This window comes from Podarcis muralis, chromosome 3 (genome assembly GCF_964188315.1).
Source record: "Podarcis muralis chromosome 3, rPodMur119.hap1.1, whole genome shotgun sequence".
Taxonomy (NCBI): domain Eukaryota; kingdom Metazoa; phylum Chordata; class Lepidosauria; order Squamata; family Lacertidae; genus Podarcis; species Podarcis muralis.
The window spans coordinates 71,177,807-71,196,478 of record NC_135657.1 but is presented as its reverse complement, the minus strand read 5'-3'; the positions used below and the strand labels follow the sequence as shown (position 1 = coordinate 71,196,478).

At 39.4% G+C, this 18,672-nt stretch overlaps 2 protein-coding genes across 16 annotated transcripts in view; one reads left to right on the top strand and one right to left on the bottom strand.

Moving 5' to 3' along the window:
• ARMC2 (armadillo repeat containing 2) overlaps nt 1-18,672 on the top strand; it is an 87,475-nt gene that overhangs the window by 60,535 nt on the left and 8,268 nt on the right. For all 10 annotated transcript variants that reach the window (XM_077926110.1, XM_077926111.1, XM_077926107.1 and 7 more), the window contains 8 exons: nt 1,667-1,871; nt 6,315-6,391; nt 7,577-7,663; nt 8,540-8,715; nt 10,062-10,164; nt 10,867-11,087; nt 14,765-14,910; nt 16,964-17,063. In XM_077926110.1, coding sequence (XP_077782236.1) covers nt 1,667-1,871; nt 6,315-6,391; nt 7,577-7,663; nt 8,540-8,715; nt 10,062-10,164; nt 10,867-11,087; nt 14,765-14,910; nt 16,964-17,063 — 1,115 coding nt within the window. The remainder of the gene's footprint in view (nt 1-1,666; nt 1,872-6,314; nt 6,392-7,576; nt 7,664-8,539; nt 8,716-10,061; nt 10,165-10,866; nt 11,088-14,764; nt 14,911-16,963; nt 17,064-18,672) is intronic.
• SESN1 (sestrin 1) overlaps nt 13,041-18,672 on the bottom strand; it is a 60,702-nt gene continuing 55,070 nt past the window's right edge. For all 6 annotated transcript variants that reach the window (XM_077926119.1, XM_077926120.1, XM_077926118.1 and 3 more), the window contains one exon: nt 13,041-13,214. In XM_077926119.1, the coding sequence (XP_077782245.1) occupies nt 13,056-13,214 (159 nt within the window). In that variant the 3' untranslated portion in view covers nt 13,041-13,055. The remainder of the gene's footprint in view (nt 13,215-18,672) is intronic.

The following is an 18,672-nucleotide window of genomic DNA, read 5'->3' as shown; positions in this document are numbered from 1 at the left end:
TCCCCTTCCTGGAGATGCCAAGTGATTGAACTTGAAACCTCCCACATGCATTTCAGATGCTCTGTTTCTAAACTATGGCCCTTCTCTTAAAGTCCAGTGATTTAGTTTGCAGTTCATCCCAAGTGAAATGTCTTTTCATACATTGGTGTGGATCCTAAGGGCCAAACTGTGCAAGATGCTAATGATGTGATCAGAAATAGTGTTGTTTTTACAATGAAATGCCAGGCTGGGGGAGCTGCAGTAGTTATTGGATTCACAGCATGGGAGAGGGGAGGTTTAATCTCATTAAAACTCACACATTCCCAAAACATAAATGCTTGGGCAGATAGCATTTTGGGGAGGGGGGCCTCTAGTTACTAAATTTGGCTGTGTTTGTGTGACTTTTAATGAGATTGTGGCTGGCAGGGAAGGCTTAAATCATAGAACTGGAGAGTAGGAAGGGACCTTGAGGATCATCTAGTCCAACTTCCTGCAATGCAGGAATATGCAGCTGTCCCATATGGGGATCGAACCTGCAACCTTGGTGTTATCAGCACCCCTCTCTAACCAACTGAGCTATTTAGAAAGCTATGCTTCCCCCTCCCCGCTTGCTGTTCTGTTGACTATCCTCCTCACCACCCCATGTGCCTGGTATTTAATTTTAACAAAATCAATGTTATGAATACTATCATGGCGCCATCCTCTCGTGTAGTTAGTCCATAAATTAACCTTCTACAAATGGATGGGTTCCTTCCATCTATGGAAGACTTTCAGTCCAGTGGAGGAACCCACAATCAAAAGGAGGGAGGACAGTTTTTCACCAATTCCTCCTGTAGCCCCACCACTCTGTTCCAGAGAGTCCCTGAGCCCTCCAGAGACTTTCAGGGGCTGCAAGGGGCTGCAGGGGGGTGGATAATTGCCAAAAGTCACCTTCCTCCCATTTCACCAATAGAACTAACCAAGGATCCAGACAACTGCAGTGAAGATACATCAAACTCTGGAATAGTTTCTTTTTTAAAAAAAATCTGATCCCTTGTTGGATTTGGGTTGGGTTGAAATGCCAGATAGTTAGCTTGGAGCACATCCATCTATATACAGATGGATACAATATGTAGTTCTTGATTTCTATACTATCTAAGAAGATAGAGGGGATTACTTCTCCATCAAGGGGGTGGGATCATAGAATTGAAGAGTTAGAAGGGATCCTGAGGGTCATCTAGTCCAACCTCCTTGTAGTGCAGAAATATTATTTCAGCTAAAGCATCCATGACGAAAGCATATTTTCACTGCTTTGTCCTTTGGGAAGAAAGTTAGAGAGAGACTGCTTTGCAAAAAACCATTAAATTTGAGTGTGCTTCTTTAACCTTATCTTACTACTGATGCTGCAGTATATAAAACATTTTCACTTAGTTTAGGAATAAAAGTTTCTATACAGTAGAAAGGTTGAGCTCTTATGAATAAAGATGTCATTAGGAGTTCATGTGTCTTTAGAAAAAACTTTGATGGAAAGAATACCAGCCTGCATCAGTTCCTTTTATACAGATTTCTCTTATTTTAGTTAATGCCAGCTAGCAAGGACAGTTATTACAATGTGAATAATAATATTTCAGAAGACTAGCTGTCCTTTCAAGGACATCTTTCTGTATGTTTCCTTTATAAGAACACTTTAACCATTTTGTTAAAACAGGTAAGACACTGAATTTTGAAGACCATCCTACCACGTGTGATAGTTCTGGAACTAGAGATGAAAGTCAAAACCTGACTGTCCAGTTGACCTTTAAGGATAAGTGTGTTCTATTAACATATAAAGAGCATCAAAATAAGATAGAAGGGGAAGAAGTATATCCACAAATGACAGACATTTTGCCTTCACCTCAGTGCAGCAATCAATGGTCAGTATTTTATTTATCTTCAGGTATTTTCACACAAAACATTTAAAAGTGGGAGCAGCTGGTGTGCTGCAGTGCTGTCATGGAGCCATGCTACTGGCATCAGCATCACTGTTGCCTACTGGGGTGGTGCAAGGGTGCAGGATGGCACTGGATGCAGAAGGGCCATCTTGGGTCCAGCAGTGCACCAACACAGCACTGATCTCACTGACCTCACTGCCCTTCCCCGTGTCCTTGGTGACAGTGGTATCACTGTCAGGAGGGTAGCTTCATGGCACTATACCATTGTTAGCTGTCATGATGGTTATCACAAGAAAATGGATATATTTAAGAAGGATTAAATAAGGATTTATGGTACAGTTAAATCTGGTCAATAGCTATTGCTGAAAAATTAGCTCAAAAATTAAGATATGCTAGAGGCCAAATAAAAACATTATTTTTCAACTACATGGCAAAAAAATGATTTTACATATTAAAGATGATAACAGTGTTCAAATTCCTCCTGTAAAATATGCTACTATTTGGAATCCTTAGTAACTTTCCAGTTACTGATAGTTATAAACGAAACAAATCTTTCAAATAATGTTACCACCCAGCAGTTTGAAAGCATACCAGCGTGAGTAGATAAATAGGTACCATTGTGGTGGGAAGGTAAACAGCGTTTCCGTGTGCTCTGGCTTCCGTCATGGTGCCCTGTTGCTCCAGAAGCGGTTTAGTCATGCTGGCCACGTGACCCGAAAAGCTCTCTGTGAACAAACACTGGCTCCCACAGCCTGAAAGTGGAGGTGAGCGCTGCACCCCATAGTCAAATTTGACTGGACTTAACCACCCAGGGGTCTTTTACTCAACACCAATAATAATATTACTATTTTCCCCCAGGGATTTTGAATGAAGCGACCCAAATATGTGTGTGTATGTATGCTTAATTTTATCTTCATTAGATTTTATTGTATTTCTTTATTCCTGGTTCAACTGCCAGCTTCCTAAAAAGACACTGGCTTGCTTCTCCCCTTGGCAAGTGTTTTTAGCTTTATCCCCTGATGCAGTAAGGAAAACTAGTTCCTAATCTACCAAAGGATCAAATGGTTTCCTCTTGAATTGGTGTTAGGAATCTTAGCACCAAACTTTGTGCTTCCTGCTGTTGTAAATTGTAAAATGTTTAAAAATTGGTAGACAACTGTTTACAAAATTAAGGAATACTTCCTATGCCCCTTTGCCTGACAACAGCAAATCGCTGCCCCTCTCCAAATACTCTTTATGGATCTAAACATACAGAACCCAGGGTCAAAACTATCATTCTTGTCCAGGCTGTATTTTAAGCCTCTTGTACCTCTTTCTCAAAGATTGAAGCTAGATTTGTTTGCATTGTTTATAGGAACATTATTTTGTTTAACAATAATGACAACTAATGAAGCTTCCAAACAAAAAACAAACAAAAAGGTGGCTAGGGTATTGGATGCAGACTTTTTGCTACATTCCCTAAAACATGGATTCTGAGCCCTTGTTAGATGATTGCAATGATTTCCCAGGCAATGTTTTTTTAATGTTCTTGGGCCTATTAACTTTAGTGAGGTGCTCATTTTGTCTCCATTCAAGTAGGTGTCATTGATACTTAATTCCCCAATGGTTATCAGCCACTAGTTCTACTTTTTGCCTTTCTTGCCAGTGCATCTGCTCTGCTTAAGATTGATCAGGACTGTATGCATGCAATTGTTGCTGCAGAAGAATCTGCCAGTTCCAAGAGGCCAGGAATTTAAAAAAGTCTAATTAATTTGTACCCAATTTCTCCTCCACCAAACGATTACCCGATTGTGCCAGCTGTTGCTATGTTATCACTTTTCTAAAATAAGATGGAATTAATGTTTGAGTACACTTGAGTTTATTACAATATGTTTCGTAGTAATATTTCAGAGTAATATTATCAGCTAAAGTTTCTTTAACACTGAGCCTGAGAAAGTAATTTGATAACCACTTCTAACAGTTTAGAATGTAGCTATTGGAAAACAGCTTGTGTCCTGGACACAATGTCCAAGTCTGCACATTCTACGGTATATTGGAAAGACCAAACAAAAGGAAAGAGATTGAAAGGCAATGAGGAATGGATGCAGAGTGGGATGCCAAACATAGGGCACTTGAAATTTAATAGGAAAAGGGCAAGTTGGTGGAAGGAGGCAGATATAAAGGAAAGAATATACTTCATTTTCATCCTAAGCTGATTTATGTCCCTTCATACTAAAATATTTTGTATAACGGATTTCATGGGCTGCAAAAACGTATTGAGCTTTTCCAAATTTGCTTTCATTCTGCTCATTTTGTATGGCAGCAAGGCTGGAAATTAGTTTTCGTCCCCAAGTGAATACTTGCTTGCAAAGGGTTTGCATCTACCGTTCTTCATAATTGATGAGACTGTGCCTCGCACAGAGTGATAATTGTTAAATTTGCAGGTATACTCAAATAATTTGTCACTTTGCAGAATTACTGTTGCAGTTAAATTTCTTTACATTCACCTAAACTGATTTATCTCTATCGGCACGTTTTCACTTTTTCTTATCCATATTACTTTTGAATGCTAGATGTTTACATGCCCTCCAGTTTTGAGGCAGATTGTTCTATTTCATTTTCGCTGTGCTTAGTGAATATGATTTGACAATGCCTAATTATGGTAGCAAAGTATGTAGGATTAAAATCTTATGTAAGTGGATTGATGCTCTTTAAATTCTAGTATTCACACTGACAAAAGCACTGCTCTACGTAATAGGCACCTTTAATTTTTCTTACGTCCATGTTATTCAGGTACATGCTTACAGTTATAAGTCAGAGTAGACCCAATGAAATCAATTGACCTACTCATAAGTATGAGTTGTATAAAATCCTATGGGATCTAAAAAACCAAATAATTCAAACATAAGCTTCTGCTCTAGTTCCCCTCCTCCCTTTCCCCCCTAACCTTGTGTCCCCTTTCCTGGAATTTGATAGTAACTTAGACATGAACTTCTAGCCATAAGAACTGCCCAGTGGATTCACTGGCTGTAAATGTTGCTTCATATTAACATTTTGTGACCAAATTACCACGGGACCATTGAAATTCAAGCAGAACTCTTGTTTCTTTAAAAGTACTCTATGCCACCTTTCACAGCAAAGCCTTCCCAAGTTGGTTTACAGAAGCTTAATATGCATAATGGGATGGTTAGATAATTACTCCTCATAATTAAGAGAATTGTCTTTATCTCACAAGCACCAACAAGTGTGGGGATTTTAAGGGCGAGATGGATGTGTGGTTGTTTTGTGGAAATCTTAATTGAGCTCAGAAATGAGAATTCACAGACTCTTAACTGCTTTGTACACTGCAAAACACTATGGAAATGATAGAAGAGTATTTCAAAGCAAACAGTTTTTTTGTAAAATAAAATAAAATCTACCTGATATTTTCTGTTGAAAATATAAAATGTATACCTTTTTTGAAGATCAGATGTTAATATATACATTTTGCATGAGCACCAATTGCTCTAAGAAATTACCATAAGTATAATTTAAGGCTAACATTTAGATTCACTTCATTATTTCATGACAGCAAAATCCTTTGTACTGTTGATTCTCTCAGTCTTGAATAGAAAAAGAAGTTTGTCAGTATTTTATGTTCAATAATGGCGGCCTCTTGTGGCCTGACGGTTTAATTGCAGCATGCTTTGATTGATTCATGAAATAGTGTTTAAATACAACTTGTGGGAAAATGTAAGTAATATATAAAATTATTAACTGTATTAAACAACTGACAGTCTCACTTATGATAATGGTAAACACAAGTGATACTGGTAGTAATCAGTGAGGTGGAAGCACAAAAGGAGGAAATACTATTTGGGCTTTCATTGCTCCTATAACTAGCTGGTTAAAATGTATATAATATGATGATGGGCCTTTTGCCTCAGCTGGGGATTGCCTGTTGGCTTTCAAGACTGGCACCAAAAGAGATAAATAAATTTATGGCTATTTTTGCTTAGCTAAGGCTGGACGGAGCAGAGAGACTCCTGCTCTATCTATAAGATTCCCAAGCTGATTGTGGTGAGTTAACTTAGGCCAAGAAGTTTCTGTGTCAACACTTGGCAGCCTCTGCATTGATACTCTGATTGTGAGCTGTGGTTGGTAGTCCCAGTCAGATAATAGGAAGTTATTGGGCTAGGTGGGAAGCCCAACTCTCCAGTTTATCAGAAAGTTGGCGTTTATGTTCTAGTTTGGGTTGCTGAGAAAACACCAGAGTCAGAGACTACAGTGTGTGCATTTTCCTGGGGGATGATTTGGTGAAGTTCTACCAGCACTGAGGTGCACTTTCAATTTTCCAAAAATGACTTTCCCAGTTGTGTGCATGGAAAGCTGAAAGTGCTACTATGTACATTATGTTGACGTGTACCTACAGTTTCCTCTGTGTTAATCTCATCTCCCATTTTTAAGTGACCAGGTTAACGGGCAAGAAAGTCCTTCATCATGCCTAGAAAACACTGAGTGGACTAAGTCTGCAACTGTGTCAGGTACATCACATAGTTTGGTTGAGTATAGATTTTTTTAAAAAACTGGTTTTCTTTCTTGTGCGCTGCTGGGTTGCACCTTTGCATTTAGAAAACATAAGTGATACGCATAGTTGTAAGCATCTGATTTCTTTTCATGAAGCTGTTTTTATTGTGATAGAAGTCTTTCTCAACATTTTCCTTCAAGAAGTACTCACAGCTAACATTTTACAGGTGTTGTAACATAATACCTGGAAATAACTCATTGGGGTTTACTTCCAAGTAAACATGCTTAGGAAAAATTGTGCCTAATACTAGCATGCCAACTAAATCTAAAAGTTGCACCATGCCAGCTTTCACACCTTGCTGCATTGTGTCAGGTGTCTGAATAGACATGATGTTCTGTTTTATTTATTTTCTAACTAAAAATATAACCTATACCTGAAATTTGAAATAGCCTTTAGATTTGTTTCACTTATATAATTTTTGAGTGTTCCCTTCTAATTAAAAACTGGGCTAGAAGTGATTCAACCTGCCTGGTACTCTAATTTGCTAAACAGGCATATTGGAAGCAACCCATTACAAAAGTCTTTTTAATGGAGCATTCAAAAGCTGCAAAAGAACATCATCACTCAGTATTATGATATGCTAGCAGTGGTTAGAATGCGTGTGCAGCTGCCCATTCTCATTTAGTACAGATTGACATAGATTAGGTAGTCAAGCTATTTTACACTGCTAAGAACCTGTTAGAGTGATTCACTTATATGTAAAGCTTAGTGTCTTTCTTTTCCATTGCTTCTGCAAAAAGGTTGAAACAGTAAGCTTGGAAGGGTTCGACTTTCAGTGTTGCTAAGGCTTTTGTATTTACATACTAAGAACAGCAGCCAATAAATGCAAGCCAATGTCATTTCTCTGACCAGACTGCAAAGTTGTGGTTATGACCGACAAACCACCAAGACATTTTGTTCAACTTGTCAATTTTTGTTGTTTAAGTTTCCTTTAAAAAAATAAATCAAACATACATTGAGGTAGTTGAAAATAATAACCTTAAATAATTTTTTATTGCTTAGGCAGATACTGTAGTTCAGATTGTTAAGATTCCACTCATTTACACATTTTAAAGTATTAATATGGTTGTAGTTTTAAAATCAGCATATGTTGTGTAAGTTTCATTGTGTGGTCACTTAATAACATGTTTTCAAATTTCAGAAAATACTTTGGAAGCTAATGAGACAGAAGAGGAAGAAAACTACTGGAATACGAAAATTTTACCAATTCTACATGAATTAGAGTCTGGTGCATAATGGTTTCTATGATACTTGTTATGACTTTCACAAAATAGATTTTCCAATACTTACTTCCAGTAGTTGATATTCCACTTAATGTTCTTGCATTGGTAATATATTGTGGCCTATGGTTGAGGGCGTGATCCACATCCACTTTTTCAGCATTGTGATCAGGACTGCCATTTCAGATTTGGGGTAGGGGGAAATGCTATTTAACATGTACATGAAGCCATTGGGGGTGGTCATTAGGAGATTTGGGCAGTGTCCTATCAGTATGCTGATGACATTCAGCTGATGCAGATCTCAATGATATCAGGTGGCCTGCTTTTGCCTGCATGGTATGAAATCAAACCATGGGGGCAAAAGCATAACCCGCAGGGTACTGACAGTCAGCTGATCATCAGTGCTTGTAGAACACTATGCACAATGCTTTGCAAGTTCCAAGGATCAGCTAGTCATTGAAGGTTGCAAAGCTTTGTGCATAGGGCTTCACAGCACCTGAGGTGCTTTGCAAGTGTTGTCAATCACCTGGTCAGTGGTGCCTGCAAACCCCATTTGGCTGAGCCACATGTTTACCTGCAACACATATGACATCATACATGGCATCTATGAATAGGGCAGGTGGGCGCAGCTTGTCCAAAAAGGCATTACAGACCCAATGGAGAGAGCTGATGGGCCTAATTAGGCCCCTGGGCTGGAGATTCCTCACCACTGACCTAAAGGTTTCAGGTTTAGGCTACAGTTTTTAGAATCATGCTTGATACTGAGTTTCTTACATCTCTGTAACACTTTTCCTTTTAGTCAATTTATGGTTTTGTTTTTTCTTGGTGACTCTGAAAAAATGTTTGATAATTGATGTTGCTTTATGCTTTTCCATATCAAATAGAGGACAACGTAGAAAGACTTTGCCATGCCTGTACTGTTCTCTATAAGGCCTTGGAGGAAGGAAATATGCTTTGCAAGCGATTTAAAAGACGAAATTTGCTTCTGAAGACTTTATACAAATTAGTTGACATTGCTTCAGATCCGCTTGGCCTGAAACTTGCAAAAATTATTCTGGGCGTAAGTTAAAGTGTGGAGGGATCATGGTGCAATGTGATGTTTTGTATGTGCTTAAGCTCCCTGTTTGTGTGATATTGTATGATGAATCCTAAGTATCAAGAAACACAACAACTTTTCACAAAAGAGAACACACAGAGTTAAACCAAAATTTCAAAAATACTGGATTAACATAGTTTTATAAGTCTGAAATAAAAATCCTGTGAGCATGTGATTTTTAATAATTGCCCTATTAAAACAAAAATATGTATTGCTACATGGTATCCCAAATACATGTTTTGTATTATTGGTTTTAGCACACCAGAATATCCAGAATATTTGTCTGTTAATGCTGTGCTATGCATCAAACTGGAAAATTATAAGCATCTCTCAAGTGAATCAGATGTATTAGATTGTTAAATAAAGCCACAGAAACTTCCTGTTAGAAATATACCATTAAAATGCAACCCACAATAAAAAAAGATGAAATCTCTGATTAAAAAAAACCTAAGGATCTGGAAAAGAAATCCAGTGATTCTCTCATTGCTCTATGTATCATAGGCTCTTATTCTACATTGAAAATATTGGGGGGAAAGAGGTGAAACGCATTTGCATACTTTTAGTTTTCATACTCAGTGAAAATTTTAATACAGCTTGAATGACTGTAATGGGTGTGCAGGAACAGTCTTGTCAGCTGTTCTGACATGACATCCTCATTTTTAGATTTTAAACTGCATTTGTACAAAAACCCTTCACTCCTATATAAATAGACCTCAGAATCATGAGTGCAATACAGGTAGAATTAGGCACATCTGTAGAGATCTCTGTGACTTAAGCACATGAATATGAACGAGTCTTTTAGTTGCCTTTTGGTTTCTATGCTTTTAATATATATTATTCATAAAAGGTTGAAGTCTCATTGAAACCAAGCTCATGCTTAAATCTCTCACACCAAAAACAGTGGAACTTAAAAATTGCATAAATGGTTTGAATTGCACCCTTTATTTTGTGTTTTGCCTGATTAAATTTTTGTGTAGTATTTCATGCATGCTTTCCATATCTTCTCACCAATGTGTGTGTGCCTTTATATGTATGTGTGCTTGTTTGGAGAAGGAGCAGTCATATCACTTTTGCCCAGGAATTCAAGAGCACAGTTAGGAAAGGAGAGTCTGAGAATTCTGTGGTTAATTATGTCAGACAGCCAGTTATGATGTAACAACCCCAGCTTCCTAAACCATAGTTTAATATTTTTGGGAACCCATCAAGGCCTTCCTGCACTTTTTTGACACACTGATCCTGTCTATTTAAAACAGATTTCCCCATCAAGTATTGATTGCACTGATGTTGCTTTTTTCCTGTGTTATTTGCAGCTGAAAGTAAGTGGAAAGAATCTGCTTAATGTCTGCAAACTGGTGTTTAAAATAAGCAGAAATGAAAAAAATGATTCCATCATTCAACATGACCAAATATTGGGCAAGTATCTTTTAAATTCTACCGTGGCTGTTTTATTTCTTGGGTAATTTATAAGAGAAAATACACATTTAATTTGTTGGGGGAAATGGAGCCGTCTAGAAATGAAGCAGGAATGCAGACATGATTTCCAGGCTGCATTTTGATTTTAGATTGCTTCCCCCCTCCCCCCGAGCATAAAGCACTCTGAATTTCCCACACTATTCAGTATCCAGGTATGTCTGCCTTTGATACTTCAAGGATGGAGGGAAGTTTTTATTTTAACCTTTTGAACTCAAATAAACCACAACTGAGCACCAGAAAAAATGTCAGCTCACATCTATATTCAGCCAGCCTGCTATCTTGAAGGTAGTGAATGTATTTGATCCCAGAAAGTAATCAGTAATTATGATGCCTCATTTTGATTACTTAAAGTCTTGCATATGTACACTCTAAAATTGGGTGGCGGTAGCTTGTGTGAATCAGAGCTCTGCTCACCCAAGCTCCCTCCAGCCAGTTTCCCTGATACTGTAGCTCCTCATCCCAGCCCTGTTCCTTTTCAGAACAGGGGTTTTTTTTTGGGGGGGGGGGTACAGCAGGCTGCCTTGGTAAGGAGGAGGTGGGGAATTTCCCTTGGGCAAATGTCTGGCCACTCCCACTCTCCGTCACCTCAAGGTAAGAAGCAATAAGCATTGTTCAGATTAGCATCCACAATTTTCTCCATAGATTCTCTGCTAGAAGTTCTAAGAGCTGAAGACTTGCAAGCAACTACTGAGGCCTTTCTCTATTGTATGGGCGCTATAAAATTCATTTCTGGAAATGCAAAGCTCATTAATGAGATGGTCAGCAAGGGAACTGTTGAAATACTGTTGCAACTAATGAAGCAGATCAATGAAATTAATGAAAATGATGCTCGGTTTTCCAGTTCAGGACACCTCTTGGTTCAGGTCAGAGTTAAACTTTTATTTCAACCAGATAAGATTTGGGACCAGTCTTGAGACTTTGCATAAAATATGAAACAATGAGAGGGAAAAAACAGGTATGTGTGTATTTATGTATAACAGTTGGAGCTTCACAAGTTTTGGTAGAGAATAGGAAATATAGGAACAAACAAAAAATAACTAAAGATAGCAGTTTATATATTCCTGTATAAGATACACACAATTATCTTTTTTAAACACTTTTGACTTTGCCCCTTAGATTTTTTGATTTCTACTGGTTATCATTTGTTAATACAAAATACCAACTTTATTTTATTTAGAGCTTCCTTATATCAAAAGGAAAGCATTACCAATCACTGCTGTTTGTTTATCATTCCACACTTACTTAAATCCATTCAAATCTTGTTCAAGTGTAGTGCAAATTTATTTTCTCTGACTAGCTCATGTTGCCTAGATGAATTTGTTTAGAGTTGCCATACCCCTTATTTCAACATACTTACTAATCTCTTGAATCGTAGTCTCTGGTTTTATTTCCTGTACTTTACATATACAATTGCAGCTGCTATGATCACTTGAAAAAGAAGAGGTAATGACATATTACTCATAGAAAGATTCCCTTTACAAATAATGAAGATATGTAAAAATAAAAAGTATTCTGGAAGCCAAAACATTCTGCCACATAAATAACAAAAGCTCTATTTTGCTAAATATAGTAACGTGCTTTATTTTAGTCAGTAATGGAATCCTAACAGGGATCCAAAGCAAGCTTATAGGAAGTGCTGTTTGATGCTCTTACAATTATCTATCTCACCTGTTATGCACACAAACAATATGGTGGTGTTGGACTGTAGTGTATAGAGTCTATAATCATGGGGTCACTATGAGAAAATAGTACTTCAGCAAGGGAAGGCAAAAAAAAAAAGTTTAATTCTTGTGACTACTTTCTATGCTTTTGGCAAGTTGGGGGGAAAGTGATAAAGGAATGGAATCAAATGTCTTTATGCCCTATTCTATTATTTAAGAGGCAAAAGCAAGCTAGCAGAGAGGCAATTTTCAGAGGAGATTAGAAAAGGGATAGAGAATCAGTGAAGCAAAGAGATGCAAGATAGATGTTCCGTATAGCAGCAGTAGCCGCTGAAAAAGCTCTTGTTCCAGTATGGATGATGATGAAACATGGAAATTGGAGTTTGACTATTGACAAGAGTAGAGGGGACATGCAGATCACTTTGCAAAGGGCATTTATGTAAGTCTAGGAGTGGGAGTCATTGGTAAAGTTCTCATCAAAACAACCCCACTTTTGCTTGTATTGTGCTTTGTAGAAAGTTTACAATTTGGAGGGATTTTAATGTTGAATTAACCGAGATTATCATTACTATTGCGGTCATCACTCTGTAGAAGAGAAGATGCGACTCCAAGAGAACAATATGGTTGATATAACTGACAACTTAGCAGAGCCAGAGACAATACAGAAAAGAGCAACTAAAACAATGAAAGCATTGGAGCATGTTCTCTACAAGGAAAGGCTGGAGTCTTATTGGGAGTTTTCTATTTTTGGAAAAGATAACTATATGAGAAAGGATTATAAGTTTATGAACGGGATGGAGAAAGTGCAGAGAGAGACTTTTTATCCTTTTCTCTTCATATTAGGGTCATGTAATGAAATCAGTTGGCAGCATATTCAGAACAGTCAAGAGGAAGTATGTCATCACACAGCATATAATTAGGGTGTTCTGAAATTATTGCCAGCCATGATTGTTTTCTTCCATGGAAGGAAGTATACCTCTGAATACCAGATTCTTGAAGGGTTGTTGACTTCATGGTCTGCTTGTGAGCTTCCAGGAAAAACAAAAGTTGCTCTGTTACAAGGGCAAGCTCCCTTTAACTAGCTGCCACTGTTCCAGAGCAACCCCAACTTGCCTTCCTTCATATCTCAGTTCACATTTTGTTAAAGCTGGATTATTTTTGTTCAGTGGGTTAGCTATTCAGAGAGTAGCAAATGAAGACATCCAAAATGTAGGAAGCTTTTAAAAAAAAACCAAAGCTGCTGTTCACCACCACCTGTCCCACTATTGGCAATCTTGTCCTTGCTGGCTTTACCAGTTGTTCGTATGTATAGTCTTCTTTTTGAATGCTCTGAAGTACATGAAAGGCAAAATATAAAAAGTTAACATTTAAACATGTGGAACCAAAAATTAAAATAGCCATAGCTCTCAGTCACTGACAAACCAGAGGCCTGCCTAAAAAGAAAACACTTAAATTGCCTTCTGAAAGGGATTTGTGCAGTGAACTCTGATTTGTGGATGCTATGTCAAAAAAAGCTTTGCTGCTGGTAGAAACCAGTCTCTGTTACTGATGGTGCAGCACATACTATCAGACCTCATGCTTCCTACTTTATGGCATAGCAAAGTACACGTGTAAGAAGACAAATTGTCAAATACAATGGATCCATGCAGGGTTTAAAAAGTTAAAATCAGCACATTGAAATTAGGCTGGAAACAATGACCAGCGGAGTTCTTGTAAATATGGTATAACATACTGCATGCAGTTAGTGGTGGACATATCCTGCTGTATTCTGAACCAGCTGAATTATCTAATTATCTTCAAGGGCAGCTTTACACAAACTGTAATATAGTAGTTAAGTTGTGAGGTTATCAGGGCATGCACATTACAAGTTGTGTGTTTAAAGAAGGGCACCATTGAAATTTGTGCTGAAAGGGGCACACTGAGCGCCACATGCAACACTTTGCCAACCCAGGAGGAAACCCAGATCCAGAAATATGCCCCAAATGCATTCCTGGTTCTTTGTGGGGAATGTTATCTTATCCAGGGCAAGCATTACTGATTTCAAGCAGTTGTTAAAGCAAGAAACTGCTAAAGCTAGTTCTGTTGGAAAAGAAATGGAGAACTGGGTATTGTCGGTATACTGATGACATCTCACTCCAAACTGCAAGACAACCTTCCCCAATGGTTGAATGCAGATGTTAAATATAAGAGAAACACTGCAGGATAATTCCTGCATAGAAGGGCAGCAGCCTCCTAAAACCACCTTCTGGATTCTTTCAGCAAGGTAGGAGTAGAACTACTGCAAAAGTATTGTCCTGTACTTCTAATCCACAAAGTTGGTCCAGAAGGATACTGAAAATGAAGGTGCTGAAAGTGGCAGAAATTGTACCCCTTCTGTCTATCTCCTGGTGAAGGTAAATCTTGGCCCCAACTCTTGGTCAGAAGCTAGATTGAAATAGGTTTGGGAAATTTGGTTTCATCCAGGAGTGTCTGTCATGGTTTGCTCTAGTATTTTGGCTAAAAAAAAGGAAGGATCATCACACACACATGCAGTAGTTCCCTGCCCAGTTGTGAAGAGATACTAAGTAAACAAGACAGGTCAAAAGGCAGGAGGAGATGGATTCACTTGTATCCAGGGAAGGAACAACATACTGTCTGCTTTTAAAATAGAGAAATGCGACTCGTGCTGTCCTCTATCCTGTTTTTTAAAATTATGTCTGTATCATTGCTTCGTATTCCAGAGTTTAAATAATCCACACTATTTCATACATGTCTGTAGAGTTTCTTAGAGCGGCCATCAGAGGAGGCTTAGGCTAGATCTAACCTTGTTAAATTTTCAAAAGTGTCTGGGACTCATAATAATGTGATGATTTATTCATGTTTAAATATATTCTCTCCAGCTCACTGCCACTTTGCGGAACTTGGTTGACTTGCCTCAGTCAAGGTGCAAGCTCCTGGACTCTGAAGCAATTCCAGAGCTTTGTCTGATGTTGGAGAAGCGTATGAATGACAAGGATGTCTGCACCAATGTGGCCAGAATATTCAGGTAAAGTCCTTTAAAGAAATACAATACAGTTTGTTTGTTTCCCACGGAGCAAATACGTGCAGCACCCACTTCTTCACCTCCATCCCCAGCCATGCTGGTTTATTTTGTACTACCATCTTTTGTATGTGTGCAGCTTTAATCCTTGAAATATTGTTGTGGATATTGTTTTGAAAGGGAAATGTTCTGCCTCATAGACTTAAGTCACATAAATGGACATACACAGAAACAGTCCTTAAGTGCTGAAGTCAGCTTGTGTGCAGTTAGGGAATTTTAGACCTCACGGACTTCATGGTTTTTATGGTGCCCCTTTTCTCTTTAAATAGCAGTGTTGGTTATTTTGCTTACTTCACAACATGGCAAGCTAGCTCTCCGGTGTTTTGCTCATTTCACTGAGTGAGGCCCCGGACCCCAAAGTTCTGACCTGATGGCACCACTGCTTGCATTTGCCTTGCCTGAAATAGGACCCAGTTGCACATGCAGGTTGTACCTGCAGAATTAAATACGTTTTGCCTCCTCAAGTCGTATGACATTATTAACTAAATCTCTGTTTGGTCTCTCCTTTGTGCATGAGTCACCAGCATCAGTGGCGTAGCGTGGGGGGTGCAGGGGGGGCCGGCCGCACCGGGCGCAACATCTGGGGTTAGGGCAAATCCACAGGTTAGGGGGCGCAAATCCACGGGTTAGGGGGCGCAAATCCACAGGTTAGGGGGCGCAAATTACTTGCCTTGCCCCGGGTGCTGACAACCCACGCTACGCCACTGACCAGCATTGCTAAGCCCAAGAACCCCATGCAAAAATCATGAAAGGAACTTCTGTAGGAATTGAGCTGGGAAGCAATTCCTTTGCACATACACATTCCTAGGTTCAATCCTTGGCGTAATCAGTTAAGGAAGGATGTCCACAAATGACTGAAAGGCCTGTATCTCAAATTTCCCAGAGCAACTGTTAATGGGCTCGTCTGCACCTCCTTTGCAAATCCACATTTTCCAAATCCTTTTTGTACATTGTTTGTGCATTGTAGCCCTCAGTTGTTCCATACCACTGCTCACTGTTATCACATCCCATTGTCACAGGACCACACACCCTGCTCATATGTTTCTTGGATTTAGAGTTATTTTGCTCATTTTGAAACCCATGGACCCTTTCTCAACAACCCATAAACCCAATTACACTCCTTTCTGTCACTGTTTCCAGCTGAAATAAGGAAAAGCACATGCCCTGCTTCTCCTTGCCCCCCGCCCCAGTATTTCTGTGGCACCATTTGATTACCTTTGCACTCTGAGTAAACATCACTTCTAGGTGTAGCAATGCAATTCAGTGATGCAGACCACTATCTCACCCTACTATTGTCTCTACCAGTCAGTATAAAGCCTTTTCTTTCCCAGAACAGCTGTGATGGATGCTTCATCTCCTTCTGAAGCTTCCCTTATTGAGGCTCCGAGGGGGCATGACAAGGAAGGGCTTTACAGTGCAATCCTCTATGTGTCTATTCATAAATAAGCCCCATTGAGTTCAGTAGAACTGACTCCCAGATAAATGCATTTAGGTTCTTAAGAAAAGGAGGTAAGGGAGGGGGGCTGTGGGGGACATGCTGCTGCTACTTGTCCTTTGCCCACACTGAAGATCCATGTTACTTTGCACTTTCCTTTGAGGCATGTTGGCCTGGATGGGAAGGGGGGGGGGAGTGGAGAGAGAGAGGGAGGGAGAGAGAGAAAGGGGTAGGCAGCACCATAGTTGAAATCTTGGATTTAGCATTCTGTCTGGGTCCCAAGGAGGCAATGGTTTTCTTGTCTTCCACTTTAATTGGAGATCTCAGATTCAGCTTTTGATTGTCATTGCCCTATGCAATATAATTAGCTATTCATTCATAACGGCTCAGCTCCTCTGTTATATAATCCTTATCTTTACTGTATTGGACCAGAATCCTAGCCTATCAGTATGAACACTGAAAAATATTTAAAAATGGAGCAAATGACTTGGCTTGGGCAAGAGCAGGGGACAACTGTAGGAAAAGTTACCCTACTGATGCATGTTATTATTTTTAAACATACAGCAAACTTTCTTCCTTCAATGACTGCTGTACAGCTTTGGCAGATTGCTCCAGATGTTACGTCTTATTTTTAGCCCTGCTAAACAAACACCCAAAGAAGCAGGTCAGTTTTTTCATCTCCTGCTTTTTATATTTTAATCCTCGGATGTGTCTGTGGTGTCGTATGTGTGTAAGCCCATATTCAGTGACCTACTTTCATGTGCATTTACAAGATAGAAATTTTAAACGGTTGACAGCATTTCTAAATAGTAAATTATTGAAATGGACTCAACTTAGATTAACAGCGGGGGCGATATAAGGGACAGGTAGTTGATTAACTCCCTTCTTCTTCTTCTTCTTAGCATACAGATGAGTCGTTTTTGGAGTGTTGGGGCGGGATTCAACTGAGTTGTTGCACAACCAGAACAACATCTGCTTGCGCGATGAGACTTTTCTCCTTTCACCTTCCCTTGCTTGATCCTATGCCCCCCAAATATGCTCTGAAGAGTTGGGGGGGAACCTAGAACAGGTTTAAGGGGCGCATTGGGGAAAGAAGTCCTGTTGAGCGAGCTCTCACACACCCTTCTTGACGCTGCGTTGAATTCCCCACCCTTGACATTTCTCCTAATGGACTTCATTATCAGAAATAAGCAATATAATGCCTATGTTGGGCCGAACTTTAATTCTGACCGCCAGCCAGACATTGGCTCCACCATGCCTGCCTCGCTGCCCCTGCACCCCTCCCTTTCTCTGTTCATGTATTCTGCAGAGTGTCAGCCAGACAGAGGTCAGGCGAGAGGTGCAGCTCCACCACGGCATCCGCTGCTGCCACCAGGCCTGCAAGAAAGTTGCCACACAGTAGTAGTGCCTCAATGGCTGGGTGACAACAGTGCATGGCACCAAGCTTCAGTGTACTAGACATATTTCACAAGCCTTACACTTGCTTACCCTTTGCTTTAAGTGCTAAGTAGTCTGACTCCGTTCATGCTTACTGCATTCATTGGGCACACCAAAGTAAGTGTGCATTGCAGCCTTAGGCTGATCGTAAGAATTTGTACTTGTAGGTAAATTCCATTGAAAACAGGCCTTCCAAGAGGAAATGTGTTTAAAAGCAGGAAGCCACCCCATGATAACTAAGATAATATAAAATTCCCTTTGTTATCTCACAAATCTGTGGGAAATGCTGAGCAGATAAAAATAATTATTTTGTACTGGGAGTTTCAAAAAATGTTTCACCCGAATCCTTTGGCCTTTTACGCCTGGCGGGCAATTGGCCAACATCTCAGAAGAATAGAGTAGTAGAGGCTAATGACCTTTCTTCACAGTGACAATAAGTTATAGTGAGTGTCCCAAGAATATTTGTACTAGGGTCTTTTCTTTAACATGTTAAGCACATAAAAAGGGTATGACCAGTGATACCAAAATGATGCATGAACAGCTAAATAGTGATGTCTTGCTTTGTTTTAAGCCCCACTGACTTCAGTTGAATTTATGTGCTTGAGGTCAAAGCCCCCACCTTTTAAATCTTCAATAGGGATTGCTTTACTTTTAAAGTGAGAAGTTTGTAATCCTTAAAAGATGTGGGTTTACTCAAATCTATACCAATTCCCCAGGGGATTTCTGTGGTGACTGAGCCAAAACCAGCCACAATGGGTCACTCTTTCTCCTTGGTAATGTCACTGGTACAAGGCTGGGCTGTTTTAGGCTGAATAATTCTTACTTAGAATGAAGTT